Source organism: Podarcis filfolensis, assembly GCF_964270895.1.
Source record: "Podarcis filfolensis genome assembly, chromosome: 9".
Taxonomy (NCBI): Eukaryota; Metazoa; Chordata; class Lepidosauria; order Squamata; family Lacertidae; genus Podarcis; species Podarcis filfolensis.
Genome location: NC_139610.1, coordinates 4862019 through 4879545, shown reverse-complemented (window position 1 = coordinate 4879545; position 17527 = coordinate 4862019). Strand labels below are relative to the sequence as shown.

The window sequence follows — 17527 nt, the reverse complement described above, 5'->3', positions numbered from 1 at the left end:
TCAATATCATAAAGCAGTTATATAAATCTATGGCGTGACAGAATTAGGAATACTGTGTACAGTTCTGGTCACCTCAAAAGGGATATTGTAGAGGTGGAAAGGGTTCAGAAAAGGGCAGCCAAAATGATCAAGGGGATGAAGCAAATTGCATATGAGGAATGGCGGGGAGTGTGGTCAGCTTAGAGAGAAAACAAGCAAGAGGTGACATGATAGTAGGGTATGAAATTACACGTGGCATGGAGCAAGTGGCTAGAGAAGTTTTTCTCCCTCTCTCGTAACACTAGAACTCAAGAACATCCAATGAAACAATGTTGGAGGATTTGGGACCCAGAAACGAAAGTACTTCTTCACGCCGCGCATAGTTGAAACTATGGAACATGCCCCAGCAGGAGGTAGCGATGGCCAGCAACTTGGATGGCTTTTATTAATGGCCACGAGACATGATGGTTAGTTACACTCTGCCTCCATGATTAGAGGCTGTATGATTCTGAATACAAGTTGCTGGAAAGCCTAGCAGGGGAAAATGCTTTGCACTTGGTCCTACATGCCAACTTCCCATAGGCATCTGGCCAGCCACTGTGAGAACAGGATGCTGGTCCATATTTAGCAAGACTTGGTTGCTGTTTTTAACCCAACTATAAGCATTTTACATAAAAGAACAAAAAAGTTGCAATACAAACAACTTTTTAAAACTGTAAACATAATAAAATTATCAAGGCATAAATAAAATTAAGTTTTTCTAATTGCTGGCATCCATTTTTCTTGGGAGGCAATGGAAGAATGCACCTCCGGGGGTGAACCACTGGAGAGTTACAGCGCCTGCTGTGGCTGTATCAGAGACTGATACAGGAAAGTCATGTCTCTGGTTTCGCTGCTATAGGTGGAGCATGATGTTTCTTCTCTCTGCTCTCCTCCCAGCAGTCGCTGCTGTGGATATACTACCTGTCTGCCTCTGGGCAATGACATTGCCTGCAAGGGATTCCCACACAGCGGGGTTAAGGTTGCCAGCCTTCATGTCACATTTGGGGACAACTTTGTAACAGGTCTAGTGCCTGAAGTCAGATTCCAATAGAGCACATTCTTATGGATTCCTGCCATCTTCCATTCTGTGGAGATGACCAAGTCAGTCCAGACGTCACTGAGAGAGAAGTGCAAACAGGTTGTGAATGTGGCCTTAGGAGAACACATCTTTGTTTGAGACTCTGTCCTGCCATGTGATGTCCAAATCTTCCTGACCCACTGCATGTTGCCCATAAAGCTCAACACACAAGCCTGGCAGACCATCTTGGCATTGGTCATTAGCATCACATTCTCCATACTCTTTTGGAGAGGCAAGCCATTGTCATAGCTGCCTTACCAATACGTTTGTCCAGCTCAGTGTTGATGGGAAGGTTACTGGTTATGGTGGAGCCCAGGTAGACAAAATTGTCTACCACCTTAGGCGTTTGGTTACCAATGCTGACATGTGGAGTGCTTGTTGCCTCCTGAGCAAATATGTTGGTCTTTGTCAGGCTGATGACAAGACCAAACGGACAAAATGGTTGACGAGTAGCGTTTCCTCAGAGTGCACTGTCAAGACTGAGTCATCTGCAAACAACATCTCTCCGATAGGAGCCCACCACACTTTTCTTTGTGAAACGTGGAGATGTTTAGCCAACTGAAGTATGTCAGAGCTCAGTACCCTGTGTCATAACAATCAGAGCCAAAATATCACTTTCAGAGACACAATATGGAACGCTTCAGTGATTCAACTGTGGTTTCTGGAGTGCTAGAAGCACTTTGTTGAGATCCCAGATCTTTGCTGAACAGGTGGACTAAGGAGAGTTCATCCCTATAAAAATGGAGGATGCCAGAGCTGATAGGTTTGCTGGAATATTTAGAAAGCCCTGAGGATTCTGCAGAGGCTATCAGGCTGAAGATCTATGCAGAGTCCATCTTGTAGGAATGAGAGAAGCTGTGTAAATCCTGTGGTGTTCAGTTGCTGATCCTTCTCACACTATCTCAGGAATGCCACCCAGGTGGACTGGCAAATTCTAGGGATATTTGGCCACCCGAATGGTGCATGGGACTTCCTCTGGCTGCCGAAACCTAAGGAACTTCTCAATCTCCAGGCTGTCAGTTGCAACCATTGAGGATTGGGTTGCTACAGAGAGCCTTAGGACAGCAGATCTGCTCTGTGAAAAAGATTCTATTCTGTGTGTGGTACAGAAATTTGGGCGTTCAGAGTTGCCAAGGCTAGTTTAGGGCCACCAGGGACCTTATTTGTGTGCCTCTTTTTAGCATGCAGAACAGGAGCAGAGTTTGAAAAGCACACAGAGAAGGCTGTCGAGGGCATTTCTGTGTCTGGAGAAGAAACAAGCCATCTTGTAGCCGGTGGCTGACACAGAGGTCCACTTCACTTTGCTGAATGCTCTAATTGACACTCTCCTAGCATGTGGAAGGCCTCTAGAAATTCTGTGAAATTAGTGTATGGCTCAAGATGTCCTCAAAAATTATGCCTACTTCTTAAATTAGCAGACTGCTATCAAGCTGTAGCATAAAGCTATCCCAAAGCAAGCAGCCCTTGACTCCACTGCAAGAAGAAGAACAAGGCTAACTAACACTTTACAACTCAACTGTCCTTCATAATATTCTATACAAATACAAACTAATAGAATCATGAAGATATCTGAAAAGCTGACAAATAAGGTACAACGAATGCATGGAACTGACTGCTTTTATTTTTCAATTTCTAGTATGATCTACTCTTGTGGCACCTCAAAGACAAAAAATGATAAGTCTTCATGCAATACAGTCTACTTTATGATGCAACAAATGTAATCCCAGATTGGCAGGTATATATGCACATGAGTGTAAACTCTGTGGAGAGAAATTTAAGCAGTAAGGCCTAATATTTCCCTTTCTCCACATTCATGTAGCAGAGGAGAAGAACACAACAGGGCCACGTCAGAAATGACCAAAGTGATGCTATTAGTTTGAGAAGAGTAACTTAGGGCTGATTCATATATGTGTCAATGTCTGATGTGATGCAGGCCCTTTCACTGTAATTGGACTACCTAATATAGGGGTGTGTTTGTAGAAGATTGTCCCATATGGTTACATGCCAGAAACGAGACTACTTTAAAGCTTACCGCCATGTTACATTTTATGATTTTTCACAATTTCAGAGACATGGGTTCTCATGCAAAATTTGGCCAGTACAATCTGTAAAATGACTTTAGGAAGCCAACAAATGGCTCAATCTTCAGAGGCAGTACCATTTGAGATTCATCCATATACAACACCCATTACATGAAAACAGCTACAATCATGCTTTACATATTTGTGCTGCTTTAATTTTTGGCTAAGCCTGTGGATATTTTGGGTATTACACTGATGTAACCAGGTTACTTAACAAAGACCATGCATAAACAAAACTACACTGAGAACCGTACAATTTTCCATATGCTATCCATGATCATAAAAGGAATAAGACTGACTTTATTTCTTAAAAAAAAAATTAATGTGTCAAACATAAACACATGCATAATTTGTAGAATCGTATAACCTTCTTAACATTTACAAAGAAATATAAGCTACAACCCAGGGCAAGAAAGAGGTAAAAGTGAAAGGTAAACAACAGAACTTAAGAGCAGTTATGACATGGCAGTAAGTACCTTTCTAACAGAGACAGATTTAGCGGGATTAAAGGCCTGCTCTGTGGGATCGAGCCCTTCAATTGTTTCCGTACAGTCTGAGAGGGGAGCATCCTGCAACAGTAAATTGAGTGAACAGAGCAAACCAAGCTCGGGCTTTAGATCATCAGCGTAAAGCATTATGGCATGGGATAAATATCATGCAGAAAAACAGTAAATTGTGATACAGAAGCAATGGCAATGAAGCAACATGCACCAATACACTAACCCCAACTTGAAAAATTCCCTGGCCATGATGATGACTAGTCAAACTGCATAAAAGTACAATAAAAAATAATAATTGGGCTACCTTTTGAATCTCTAAAATCTACTGAGTGAAGTCATTTGGTTCTATGCTTTCTCTGAAAAAGCATACATTATACCTATTTAAAAACTATAAAGGTAAGACAATATATTCAAATGAATATGTCCTAAAAAGAAAGTTTGCGATAAAGATTTCATTGCTGATTAAATGTACTGTAGCAATAATGGCTTTGGACTCAGCAGCTTTTTCACTACAGCTGTGACACAAAGTCTGACTAGTCAAGAGTGGGTTTTTAGCCCACAGAGAAGCAGCCTTGGTGTCTCTCATGCACTGCAACCAGCACCAAAGGCAGTATAATTGCTAATAACATGCTTCCCACTGAGTTTCTGACCCTAAACATGGTTGCAAAGACAGCAAAATGTTACCTCTAAAACTTACCTTATAAACAGTTAACTTCTGCCGATTAAAGAATAATTTCATAGCGATACATTAGGTGACAGCAGGAATGTACTATAAAGTAACTCTAAGTTTGTATTTTAAGCAGGCTATGTGCTCACCTGAACGAGGCTCCTGTCCACAACAACCCCAGAAAGAACCTGTGACTGTGGGCCAGCAGTTTTAATGTCTTGCAGGTTTTGCTCTCGGATCTGTAAATGATAAAATACATTAATTGCATATGAATAACAGAGAGAACGTAACTCACCTGCCTGTGTGCACCACAATATGGGCTCCTGCGTATGAACCTCGGTCAAGTTGGTTTGGATATATACGGTATCAGTTCCATAAATTACCACTGCAGGATACCACTTATATATTTTATTACACTTTTGGGACCACAAGCATCAGTCTCTCAGAAACTTCCAGGGGTAAAGGGTAAAGAGGACCCCTGGACAGTTAAGTCCAGTCAAACTTGACTATAGAGTGTGGCACTCATCTCGCTTCAGGCCGAGGGAGATGGCGTTTGCTGCAGACCGTTTTCTGGGTCATGTGGCCAGAATGACTAAACAGCCTCTAGGATCCTGCACTAAACCCCAAATTTTGTGACTGCAAATTGGCATATTTCTTTCTTTCCATAGGCTTAATTTGAATACATTGTTCTTGCTTTGCAAAAGGAAATCTTATGAGCAATGCAAGGGAGTATGTTCATTGCTACACCCACAACAATAAGCAAATTGCATCAAAAATTCCAAAGCTCAATTCTTAGAAATAGTGCACACACATAATATCTACCTACCTTTCTAAAATGCAAAATTATGACTTTAGGGACAGTGTGAACGGCAACATTGTTAGCTTCTTAAATATGCGTTCAGAAGTAATCAGTGTTGACTTGGAAAGCCAATGGAAGGATGAAAACATGAATAGGGCAGGGGAGGGAGGGGGTTGTTTGAAAAACCAATCACTATCTAAGCAATATATTTGGCACACTTAATATATGCCAGCCTTCCCAACCTGGAGCCCTCCAGAGGTTTTGGACTCCAACATCAGCCCTAGCTAATAGTCAACAATCCAAACTACCAGTGGGGGACCAGATTAAGAAAGGCTGGCTTACACCAACAGCCGCTGTGCTATTCTGACCAGTTCTTGCCAACTTGAGAAAGGGATAAGAGACTGTTTAGCAAATATGGCCTGTAAGTTACTTATTACAAACTGAAAAGTCAAATCCCACAGAGGAGAAATGTTTCGTCTAATTAGCACTCATATTTTTAAGGCATTTTGTCTTTAGTTTTGATTCTCTTGAGATTTCAGCTATGATATAGACGTACTTTCAATGTGGACTATAAAAAACATTCAGAGATTACAGATAGATTGCCAGTACAAACCTTGTTCCTCATTTCTTGGACTTCCTTTGGGTTAGTGTTCAATGGAACAAATAGATTTTGGACAGCAGAGGTGGCAGTTCTATGTCCATCCTCTTTAGTCCACTGTAATATCAAGAACAATTACATAAAATCAAAATTGCTGTAATGGCTAGAATATTCATAGAAGCAAGTTTACAGCACAGTAAATCATGCATATACAGAACTGAGAAATGAATCAATGACTGCATTCCAGTATTTGTAAAGACATAACCATCTCTCAGCTTTGAAACAGCTGTTAAGCTAATTTTTTGTAATTCAGAGCAAATATTTCAAAAAACTAAATATGAAAAGGAGTGAAGTATATCACAAGGTCCTGAAAAATGCGTCAAAAGATCTTGTTGATTTTTCTGATTGTCTATATTAACAATACTTCAAGAAATGTGAACTAGCTAAAAATGTTACTTTGCTATTTGTATTAACCACAGAAGGCTGCAATTCTTTGCACTTTCCTGGAAGTAAGTCTAACCATACTCAGGCCCCAGCTGCACTACACATTTAAAGCTGTATCATACTACTTTCAACAGTTTTAGCTTCCTCCAAACAATCATGGGAAATGTAGTTTGCTATGGTGCTAAGAGTTAAGGGTGCTAAGAGGCCACCTATTCCCCCTTCCGGAGCTGCAGTTTACAGAGTTCCCTGGGGAAAGTGATTGACTGTTAAAGCACTCTGGAAATTGTAACAAACTCTAGTTCCCAGGATTCTTTGGGAGAAACCATAGCTGTTTAAAGTGGTATGATATTGCTTTAAATGTATAGTGCAGATGGAGGCTCAGTACAGGACTGAGCCATTAACATATAAATCTATCAACAATGCCAAACTTCCTCGACTGTCTTTTAATTTCCACATCATTGATTCACTTCCCTGATATTTAGACACATCAAAGCCAACAGAAAGCACAAGATGACAGGAATATGAAAAGCAGTGTGATGTCAATAACCAGGTTGAGTGAACGATTCTGTACTATGAGGAAAGAGTGGGCATCACCAAAGTTTGGATTCAAAACAAAACTCAATGTAGTTTTCAGAATTGTTTTTGCACAGGCAAATAGATGGATCAGCCTAAGGAAGGAGTTTGGTGATGTCAAAATATTTTGTATAAAGCTTACAGATTCAAAGATTACAAAAAATAAAAACCCATACACAAAGCACTTCCATGATTTCTTTACAGAAGGTTGTTTCATATGGCCAGTACATTTAGTATGTTGGAAGGCGACTTTGTGCCACAATGATCTTTTAAGCGCTCAGTCTCATAAATTATACACCAATTATTGCACAGAAAATGTACTGAACACTGAAACATACCCGTTTAAAGATGCTATTCCCCCCAAATAATTTTAAGACAAAAGATAGCCAGAAATAGAACTCTTAAAAAAAAGCAACAGAATTTTAAAAAATGTTTTGCAAGTATGAAGTAAAAAAATGGAATGAACATGGAGCTATGGATACTCACTGATTCTTATCTTTTCACATAAAAATAACTCCAGGTTTTTATTAAAGATATTTAACAACAGTATTAAGAACCTTAGTATAACTGGTACTTTAAAAATATTTAAGAGCATTAAAAATCAAATACACAAACTGAGTAAGATTACATTGTTCTAGCAAAATATTAAAACAAGTTTATGGTTTCAAGTGATTCTTTCATTTTATACTTATTTCAGATATTCACTTCATTACATGTGTTCAAAACACACAAACTCTCATCAATATTCTTACAACATAGGGCACTAACTCTTTCTAGAATAAAAGAAGGGTTTGACAGTACTAGATATAGGATAGCAAAAGGGGAGGGAGTCACCACACAAAGAATCTCTCCTTTGGATTCCATTTTCTCCGTGGATTTTTAGATGGCACTACCTTGACTAAGAGCAACTACATTCCCCATTAATCATTCTGAAAGGGAGAAAAAAGCAACCAAGATTTAGGGGGTTTTCCACTGACAGCAAATGAAAGTATTCAAAGGAGAACAGGAGAAAGTTAACAACTTTTGAACAATATGATTTTTCATGCTCAACACTGATCTGTACTATCACTAGAATGGCTATGAAGGACTCTATGTTCTTGTCTCAAGTTCCTACATTGTCAACTATGGATCAATCAGCCACTTTAAAGCCGGCATCATGCACAAAATCTGGATTTTAGAATAGAATAGTATACACTATCACAATAAGCATTTCCAAACAGCTATCCACACGATAGCATTTGAAAACCTTTAAGTCAAGACTGAAGTGCATATTTTAACTTTGTAAACAGCAATGTTAAACGAAGTTTCCCCGAACAGTGCCTGGTGGTTGCCTGAGCTGCACTTTAGTCATGCCACACCCAGCTGGTACTAGAGGAAAGATTTTCAAATTATGGCCATCTACTTACATGCAACAATTCATGCAGAAGGCTGTGAACACTGGGAGGCTTTAGGACAGACAGAAGCATAGTGGGGAGAGCAGCAAAAGAGGTGAATTTATTAGGAAGCAAAAGGGCTTAAGAGGAAATAAAGCCTGTGGGGTTAAAACTCTCGTCATTTTTGGTAATCCACAGATCAGATAAAAGGCACTTCAATACGATCCGAATCAGGCCCACGGATTTAACTAAAATGTGGTAATTGGCCAAGTACTTAAAACAAATACCACAAACTACGAGAAGGCAGCCTGTATACAGATTTGTAGACCAGCTAATTTCTGTGTTGAGAAGTGTTCATAATTTAGACAAAAATTTAAAAACTAATTTACTTTAAGTTTTAACTAGGATATTTCCCAGAAAGTACGACCAAAACTTCTCTGATAAAAAACCATTTAAGTAACTCGATTATATATAAAACAGAACCAATAAGACATTGGCTTGTTCATTTATTGCTGGCTTAGCAGTCTTAACTGCTCTCTGCACCCTTCCATTCAAATTGCAATGAGAACGCAGGTCTAAATTTCATTACTAGAGCATATTAGAAAGGAATGTTTCAAGTGAAGCCAGATTAGACAGGAAAGAGGGAGGAGTTAATGTTGTATTTTATTCCCAAAGCCTCACAGTGCCTGCCACCCAAAGTTGCTCTACATCATCTAACTATGAACAGTAAGGTAGGCACAGACCAAGCAGTTGGTAATACAGCTTGGCACGCAGACACCGGACGAGAGAGACTGCAGCAAGGGTTTCACGTGATCGTGTGTAATGTTCGTCCACACCTTAGTCTTCGACTTGGGGCTGCCGCCATTCTGCCCTTCTTCAGAAGCATCATCTCCTCGGCCAGAATTCAGCCACCTTGTCTTCTCTCGCTGCTGTTTCTGAAAACTATGCCGCAGAGGAGAACAAGTGCCCGAGTCCCCATCGCTAGCAAAAGAATACCCCGTGACACTAGCAGGGATTTCCACGTCACTGTATTTTTTAGATTTCTCTCTCAAAGCAGGGCATCGATAGGGGTAGCCAGTTCTGTAACCCTAAGGAAACACCATAGCAGAACACTGTCAACATGGCCTCTAACCTACCCGTTAAACAAATTTACTGACAGCCATTATGGAAACATTTATACATGCCAAATTCTGCCCTTGAATATCTTTGCCATTTTGGTGATTTGAGTTCACACAAATACATCAAATTACTAAACATGCTTTGAAGCACTTTAATTATATTGGCATGCCCATGAGTGAATCAGTATTATGTCAGTCCAAAGCTCCTTTGCACAAAACAAGTACAGTAGGCATTTAATAGTAATAAATATGAACTAGAACATATGTCCAAGTCTCAGTTCTTCTCTTCTATGATGTAAAAACACAAGGCATCCAAGTGACCACTTGTAAACTGGGCAATGCCAATTGAAAAAAACAGATCAGGAGGAGGCTGGGACTATCAGACTCCATTAAGGAACACAGAATGAGAATTTGAAGGTCTGCCTGTCTCCACTTGTGCCTGCCCACCTTCAGTAGAAACTCTTCTCCAGATGCCCCTGTCACCTGAGGTGCAGTAGGTGGCTACCATGGAAAAGGGCCTCTTTGGTGGTGACCTTCTAATTATTATCTACTTGCGTACCATCACCAGTGTGCATTACTGAATCCTCCCACTAGGGAAGTTCACCTGGTGTGTATGCTAATGCCATTTCAGAAACAGGAGAAAACCTTATTTGTCGAATCTTTTTAGTTGTTTAAATTTAATCTGGTTTATTTTTTTCTCTTTTAGAATTATATTGCTTTGTTTCTGTTCTGTTTTTAAATAATCACCCTGGAATATTGTTTGAAGGGTGTGTTGGACATTTTAAAAACCCATAAATAATAATAATGCTGAATTACTGCAAGTCTACAGCAATTTTGTTTTGTTCTTGCTATAAAGGAGATCAGGGTACAGTACAGTTAAGGACGAGCCTCTTGGCAGCTGCCATTGGAAATGGAGCTCCACAACCTACTCCTGGCATTCTCAGAAAGTGCTTTTCTTCCTAGACTTATTTGTCCTTTAATTATGTACATTGTCTAAACAGAAATGAAACCCTTGAGACCATCAGCATATGCTACAAGATCTTTCTGATGCTAAAAATCAGTTGAATAGTAGATTTTCTCTTACCAAATTATCAAGCATTCGCATAAGAGCTTCAAATTCCTGCTCTCCAGTCTGCCATTTTGGGTAAGATGCTGTCCCCTCCCCTGCTAGAGGCTCATGACCACGAGACTTCGCCTTGTATTTTCCAGGGTCCAAGAGCACTAAGTTGTCTGCCCCCCCTGCACTGGCCAGAGTACGTACCTTAAAGTAATCAAAACAGATAAAAGTTTCTGTGATATTGAATAAATCAAACATATTTCAATGTCTACTCAATAATTATGCTAAATGTTTCATTACAATGTCTCTAATCAAAGTGCCATTTAATAATAGCAATAATATTTATTTTTTTATATGCCACATCTGGCCGGGTTTTAAAGATAAAACTACTAATCCAATAAATTTAATTCAACATTACCATTCTCTTACAGTGCTAAAATAAAAACCTGCCATATAGTTTCAGCAAATAAATCTTTTCATTACACTGTCTGCTATACGCATTACCAGCCTGAGTTTTTAAAAACTGATGAAGATAAATAAATAAAAAATGAGATTAAAAAATAAAAAAACAATTTAGCATGCTTACTTGGATCTCACAAGCAACGACCAAATTATGAATATAGTAGAAAGCCTCTTCCACGCTTTCTCCAACTGATACCAAACCATGATTTCTGAGTATGAGAACCTTGGAGAGGAGATAAAGAAAGAAAGTGTTGACAAGTAAGAAGAAAAACAAAACAGACTTTCTGCTTGCCTTTTGCGCCTTAGATAACGTTTGGACACTGACCTTGCTTTTGGGGCCCAGATTCTTCTGAATCAACACTTTCTCCTCCTCATCTACAAGAATCCCATGGTAATCATGGTAGGTTACTTCCCCAAGGGACAGTGCCTCTGGAGAGATTGGCAAGAGACCACTTTTCATTGCTGACACCTAAGAAGATGACAACAGGTTTCATAAATAGACATTTACGACGAAAAAGAATTTCCTGGCAGAAGGATGACAGTATGGAGAAAGGCCCCTCCTTCAGGGCTAGGAAGGCAGTCTCCAAATTTCACTGCCAGAAGAGGCACTCCTCTCATCAACCCCTAAACCAGGTTTGGGGAATCTTTGGCCCTCCAGACGTTGAAGAACTACAACTCCAATCATCCCTTGCTATTGGCCATACTTACTAGGGTTGATGGGAGTTGAAGTTAACAAAATCTGGAGGGTCAAGGTTCCCCATGCCTACCTTAGACAAACTCTAAAAATGAACAAAACCTGACCTAAGGAGGCAAAATATGAAACTGAAGAACCTCCAGTGGGATGAAATAGAAATACCGCAAACTTTGCATGCCCACGCACAATGAAGCAGAGAGAGGAAGTAGGAAATAGACAGGAGCTAGTTCCTCAGATAAAATAAGATCAAAACTTTGTCTATTACGAGAAAGGGGCACCAATTTCAAGCCATGCTGATTTGGATAGGGATCAGGTTCCACACCTTACATATGCACCTGCTATGTTGGCTGTGCAGCTACATACACCTGCCAATGAGACCTGCAAAGGGCTGGCCACTTCTGGATCTGGCCCTCTGCCCCAAAGTGGTTCCTCACCCTTGTCCTAATGGAATAAAACATATCTGTGGTAGACAGAACACACAGAGAGACTCTGTTCCACTTAATTATGTAAGCAGACAACTCCATTTACCGACCTACAGAAAGTTGGTAAGATACAGGGCAGCATACCTGCCTTCCTGAATAACAGAAATTAAGCAGTTAGTATAGATCAGGCATGTCCAACAGGTAGATTGTGATCTACCGGTAGATCACTGGATGCCTGCGGTAGATCACTGGTAGATCCCCCAACTCCCCCCCCAAAATGGGCCTTCCTCCTTCCTAAAAAAAAGTTCAACAGCTTTGATCTGAACCCCAAAAAAAGGGGATAGTTCACTGCCAGTTTTTAACTCTGTGTGTAGATTGCAGTCTCTTGGGAGTTGGCCACCCCTAGTATAGATTTTCCATTTCTCTCCTCAACTTGAAGAGGGCAGCTAGCATAGGGATATCAAAAACAAATGCATCCCAGGATGTAAACCCTAATTTCATTAATCCTCTAAGACAGATTTTTTTGGGGTGCATAGTCCTCTGCAGAACACAACTTCCAAAGGCCCCATCAGATGAAGCAAATGTGTCAATTTTTCCTAGAAGGCTGTTGTGTTGAAGATTAGGGTAATCTGTTCTTCCCACCCATGACTGACCAAGAAGACACAGTGTCCTATGCTGGGTGATGCCGTCTTGACCTTCCTACACAGTGCTTTCAAGTTTATCTCCAGAGTAAATGCAAAGAATTTTAAATATGAAAATTTATTTCTCTGAGATACATTTAAGGTTTCTTTTCTCTATTTTAAAAAGCTTTGTAATTTCTACCGCTCAATGCCCCTACTTTTCTGGATTGGGAAATAAGTACCACATGTGTTCTTTCTCCTCCTGGACTGGTGCAGTGCAGTACTTTACATGAAATTTCCCCACCACTAGAGGAAGAAGGAACTTCTTACCGCTGCTCCTGCCGGCGTGTGAATATGAACGATGCACTTAATGTCAGGTCGAGCTGCATAAATAGCCGAGTGCAATGTGAAGCCAGCCTGATTAACTCCCAAATTAGTGCTTCCACGATCAACAACATCACCTTGAATATTTATCTTAACCTGGTAACATAAAATAGCATTAATTCTAGAAATGAGCCTACCGTCCTATCGCAGGAGAGAAACAGGCTCAGTATTTTCAAATCCCCCTCAATGAAAACAAATATAAGATGGATACAAAAGCAGCAGTCACATCAAATAAGGAGAGGAACAAACCAGTTGATCAGTCGCTCACCAGAGCACCCTACCCACTCTGGCAAGTACCCCCAGGAGGGGGGGCAAGGGGCTTCTTTCCCTTTGCATTGGGCTTTCACAAGGGGTGAAAGCAGCAGGGAGATGCTGCTGGCAGTTTCTCTTCTTCTGGGGAAAACGGCAGGGGGGGAGTGCCCCTCACTCCCACTGAAAAGGCTTTTACAGGGGTTTATTTTATGCTACTCTTTGAAGGTGTTTACACAAATACATTAGAAATATTTTGCATTGCAAGCATAGTTCTTTATTATGGTGGAATAGTGGGGGAGGAAAACGCATACCTAATTTTAATCATCAAAATATTTGGGGACAGATAATGAAAAATCACCACATTCTCCCAATATATCTGAGTGGCTGTGCTGAGCTTGTAGAAAAGTTTGTTAAGGTTGGAGGTTTTTTTAAAACGCTCAGCATCCATGGAATGACTACAGCCAACAGGAGACTTTACGGACAGATAATGTGCTTTTCAGAATTATTTGCATCTTTATAGGTTTTCACATATTCTTTTATTTGATGATGAAAAGAACAGTAATCATGTTGAAAGCAGGAATAAAATGCCATTTTTATTCATAACACCTCAAACATTTGTGCAATTCAACATTAGAAGGATTTTGCAACTTTTTAGGAGTTCTTACCATTTTTATATTAACACTATTGGAAAGTTTATTTTTTAAAAAAAGAAATGTTTTAAAAAAACATGTGTTAGGCTGCATTCACGCATGGGGTGTGTATTGCTTTAGTGCTTCTGTCCTGACTTCCTAATGTTCTTCTCGCACTGCAGTACCTGTATGCTAAGGAAAGTGTTTATTGAGTTAAATTCACATGAGTTGGTGATGCTGGCTCATGCCCCACAATGCACCTGGCTGAATCTGGTTCCTCTCTCAGGCAGGTTACTGGACAGATTTGGCAAGTAAGTTCATGTATAAAAAGGCTCAGGTTACTGCACACAGTGAGGGTCCACAGTGAGAGTCGTGGTAAGAGATTGCAGGACTTGAAGGCTATCTGCTGGAACTGTGTTTTTGTGTGAAGACTTTTTGAAGAGATCATCTGAGAAGTTGGAGAACTGCCAGACTTCAGAACTCAGAGAATTCAGTCAAGTTGTTCAGGTCTCCGAACAACTGAACTTAGAACTTGCTAACAGACTTTGGTTCAAAAGGACTTTGAAGTACAGAACCCTCTCTGGGACCAGAGAGAGAAACGCCTTCGTGCAACCTGTATATAGAATGTGTGTGCCAAGTAAAACAACTCTGCTAAGAACAGCTGTTTTGTGTTGAAGAGCTTAACTGCTTTGCTGAAGCTTCTACAGCGCACATACACAGAACAAGATCTATTGGAGGGAGATAAATACACCCCGCATACCACCATATTGCACTAAATTTCATTCAAGCTGGCAGGTAATGCAGTGTGAAAGGTAGGTAAAAATAATCAGGATTCTACCTCTGCTCAACAGCTGATGAGCAGAGGTATCATTGCTGGGGTATGCGTGATCAAAAGGGAAAGCTCTTTGTGCAGTATCACACCCACACACCCCAATTCAACCCCCATTCCTGTGATGGGGGTGGGGACGGACCCTGAGCTACGTAGGAAAGGATGCAGCATCCAGATCTCAAGTGTTCAGCAAACAAGAAAAAGGAATGAGTATAATTTACAAGGAGGTGATCCTAACTCTCTACTTAACTAATTTTACCTCCCAAAAACACAGGTGGTGAGATGCTGTTCAGGCAGTGGTCAAAGGAAGACTACAGGGTAGTAAAGTGCTTACTTGCTCTTACCACATGTGGTCTGCCCACTCAAAGGAAGGGACAAGTGCTAGATCCTATTTCCTAAAGTGCTAGAAGTTTTAGATGCTTCTTTGCACAGGCGCACAACCCACTGATATGACTACATAAATACCACAAAGAAATAGCTTGCAAACTGACTGTAGGGAAGAACTTGTTACAAATTCAACATTATTATTATTATTATTATTATTTTGCAGATACAGGAAAAAGGAAACATTGTCAAGTCAGCTCATATTAATAATAAAATTATCCCATCAATCTTGATTTAAACATATATATTAATATAAGCAGTCCATTTGTTCAAATGGATGCTCAAACAAGATGGATGATTATAAGATTAAAAGTTTAAAAGTATAAAGGGCAGAATACCCTTGCACATAAGACATGGAGTGATTAAATACTACAGTACCAATCCAAGGCCAGTGGTGACCAAATTATATTGATAGCAACTGGCCTTAAGTTACTAATGACTAACTTGTTCCATTGCCTTTAATAGTGCTCTGTCACATCTAAATGGAGCTGTATTGTGATCCGATGTTCAGGATTCTGATTTGTTTGAACAAAAGAGTCTTTCACTTACCAGACTGGATGCAGTAACTTCACTATAGAGAAGCCCAAAAGGCACAATGAGAAAGTGTTCCTGCTCTGAATTTACTCTGACCTACAAAAAAGACAAAGAAAAAATGAAAACTGAGCATGTAGAAACAAGGAAACAGCACTTTAAATAACTGATTTACAAAAAAGACAAAATCTAGAAATTGCAAAAAGCATATAATTCAGATGCACTGGAAAAAGTCATTATTACACATAGTAGTAGTAGGATGTAAAAGTGTATTACCTGCCCTTCACCAACAGCTCTCAGGGCTTGTTACAATTAGAACAATTAAAACAGATTACAGTTGGGGGAATAGGTTGGGAATAGGTTCATATCTTAGATGTGAAAGAGCTAGGGTAAAGAGATGTGTCTTCAGCATTTATACAGTATTATACAGCATAAAAACCATATAAAGAAGCCAGATGCACCACTGTGCAGAGGGGCTTGCATAACTTAGGGTCTGCCACAGAGAATGATCTTTCCTGGGGCCCCTCCCTCAAGTGAACTTCTGAGAAAGGCAGAACCGCAAGAGGGCCCCCTTTGCTGATCTTAACACCTGGGAGTGTCTGTAAGGAAGGAGGTTGACTTCCAAATATATGGAGCCTTAGTCATTTAGGGTTTTAAACACGAGTGGGAGCACCTGAAATTAGGCCCAGAAAAGAACTAGCACTGAATGCAACTGTTTTAGAACAGGAGTTGTAAGAGTTCTACAAGCGACTTCGGTCAGTAATCTGGTTGCTGCATTTTGGACCAGGTGAGGTTTCAGAATAGTGTTCAAGGGCTGCCCTATGCATTGCATTGCAATAATTGCAATGCATTGCATTGCAATAATTGCAATGCATTGCATTGCAATAATCCAATCTGGATGTAGCACGGAGTATTATGACCAAGACACCTCTGTCCGAAAAGGGCAGTAGCTGGTGAACCAGCTGTACCTGGAAATAGCCACTCCTAGCCACTGAGGCCACCAGGGCCTCAAGTGACCATGTTGGATCCAGGAGTATCCCAATAATAATAATAATAATAATAATAATAATAATAATAATAATAATTTATTATTTATACCCCACCCATCTGGCTGGGCTTCCCCAGCCACTCTGGGTGGCTTCCAAAAAAATACTAAAACACTACAATACATCAAACATTAAAAGCTTCCCTAAACAGGGCTGCCTTCAGATGCCTTCTAAAAGTCTGGTAGTTGTCGTTCTCTTTGACATCTGGTAGGAGGGCGTTCCACAGGGAGGGCGCCACTACCGAGAAGGCCCTCTGCCTGGTTCCCTGTAACTTGGCTTCTCGCAGTGAGGGAACTGCCAGAAGGCCCTCGGTGCTGGACCTCAGTGTCCGGGTAAAACGATGGGGGTGGAGACGCTCCTTCAGATATACTGGACCAAGGCCGTTTAGGGCTTTAAAGGTCAGCACCAACACTTTGAATTGTGCTCGGAAACGTCCCCAAGCAACAAACCTGCTTCTTCCAGGGGAGTGTAACCCCATCTAGAACAGACTGTCTTCCTCCCTCCTGGACTTGAGAACTTAGAGCATAAGTACATGTAAGAATACAGATACTTTGTTTTCACAATACATGTTGGAACGTCAATGCTTTCACACTCGGACTACCAACATTAGTGAGAGTTTAGACCAGACTTTCCCAACCTGGTGCCCTCCAGATGTTAGATTACAGTTCCCATCATCTCTAACCATTGGTCACACTGGTCTGGCTAATAGAAGTTCGTCTCTGGGCCATAATGCCTATAGCACGATGACAATTACCAGCTCTGAGAATGAAGGACAGTGAGATCCAGGAGAACTGCTCTTAACTCAATTCATAATTCCTATGAAGTTCTAATGAGAAGTGAAGGGTCTATAGAAGGGTCCAGAATAGACATGTCACTTAATTTTGAACCTATGAACATTCCCAAAGCAGCCACTATTTACATTTATCCTGCAGTCTCAAATCTAATCAGCAAAACTGGCGTGAACA

At 40.4% G+C, this 17527-nt stretch overlaps 1 protein-coding gene across 9 annotated transcripts in view; it reads right to left on the bottom strand.

The window, feature by feature from the left end:
- Nucleotides 1–17527, bottom strand: part of ADD1 (adducin 1) — a 46566-nt gene that overhangs the window by 13228 nt on the left and 15811 nt on the right. For 3 of the 9 annotated variants that reach the window (XM_083630292.1, XM_083630297.1, XM_083630293.1), the window contains exons 5-12: nt 15535–15615; nt 12838–12987; nt 11097–11240; nt 10896–10994; nt 10337–10513; nt 8971–9222; nt 5760–5861; nt 4497–4586 (exon numbers count right to left, since the gene is read on the bottom strand). In XM_083630292.1, coding sequence (XP_083486418.1) covers nt 4497–4586; nt 5760–5861; nt 8971–9222; nt 10337–10513; nt 10896–10994; nt 11097–11240; nt 12838–12987; nt 15535–15615 — 1095 coding nt within the window. Of the gene's footprint in view, nt 1–3656; nt 3750–4496; nt 4587–5759; nt 5862–8877; nt 9223–10336; nt 10514–10895; nt 10995–11096; nt 11241–12837; nt 12988–15534; nt 15616–17527 lie in introns of all 9 variants that reach the window. The other 6 variants (XM_083630294.1, XM_083630289.1, XM_083630295.1 and 3 more) reach the window with 3 other exon arrangements.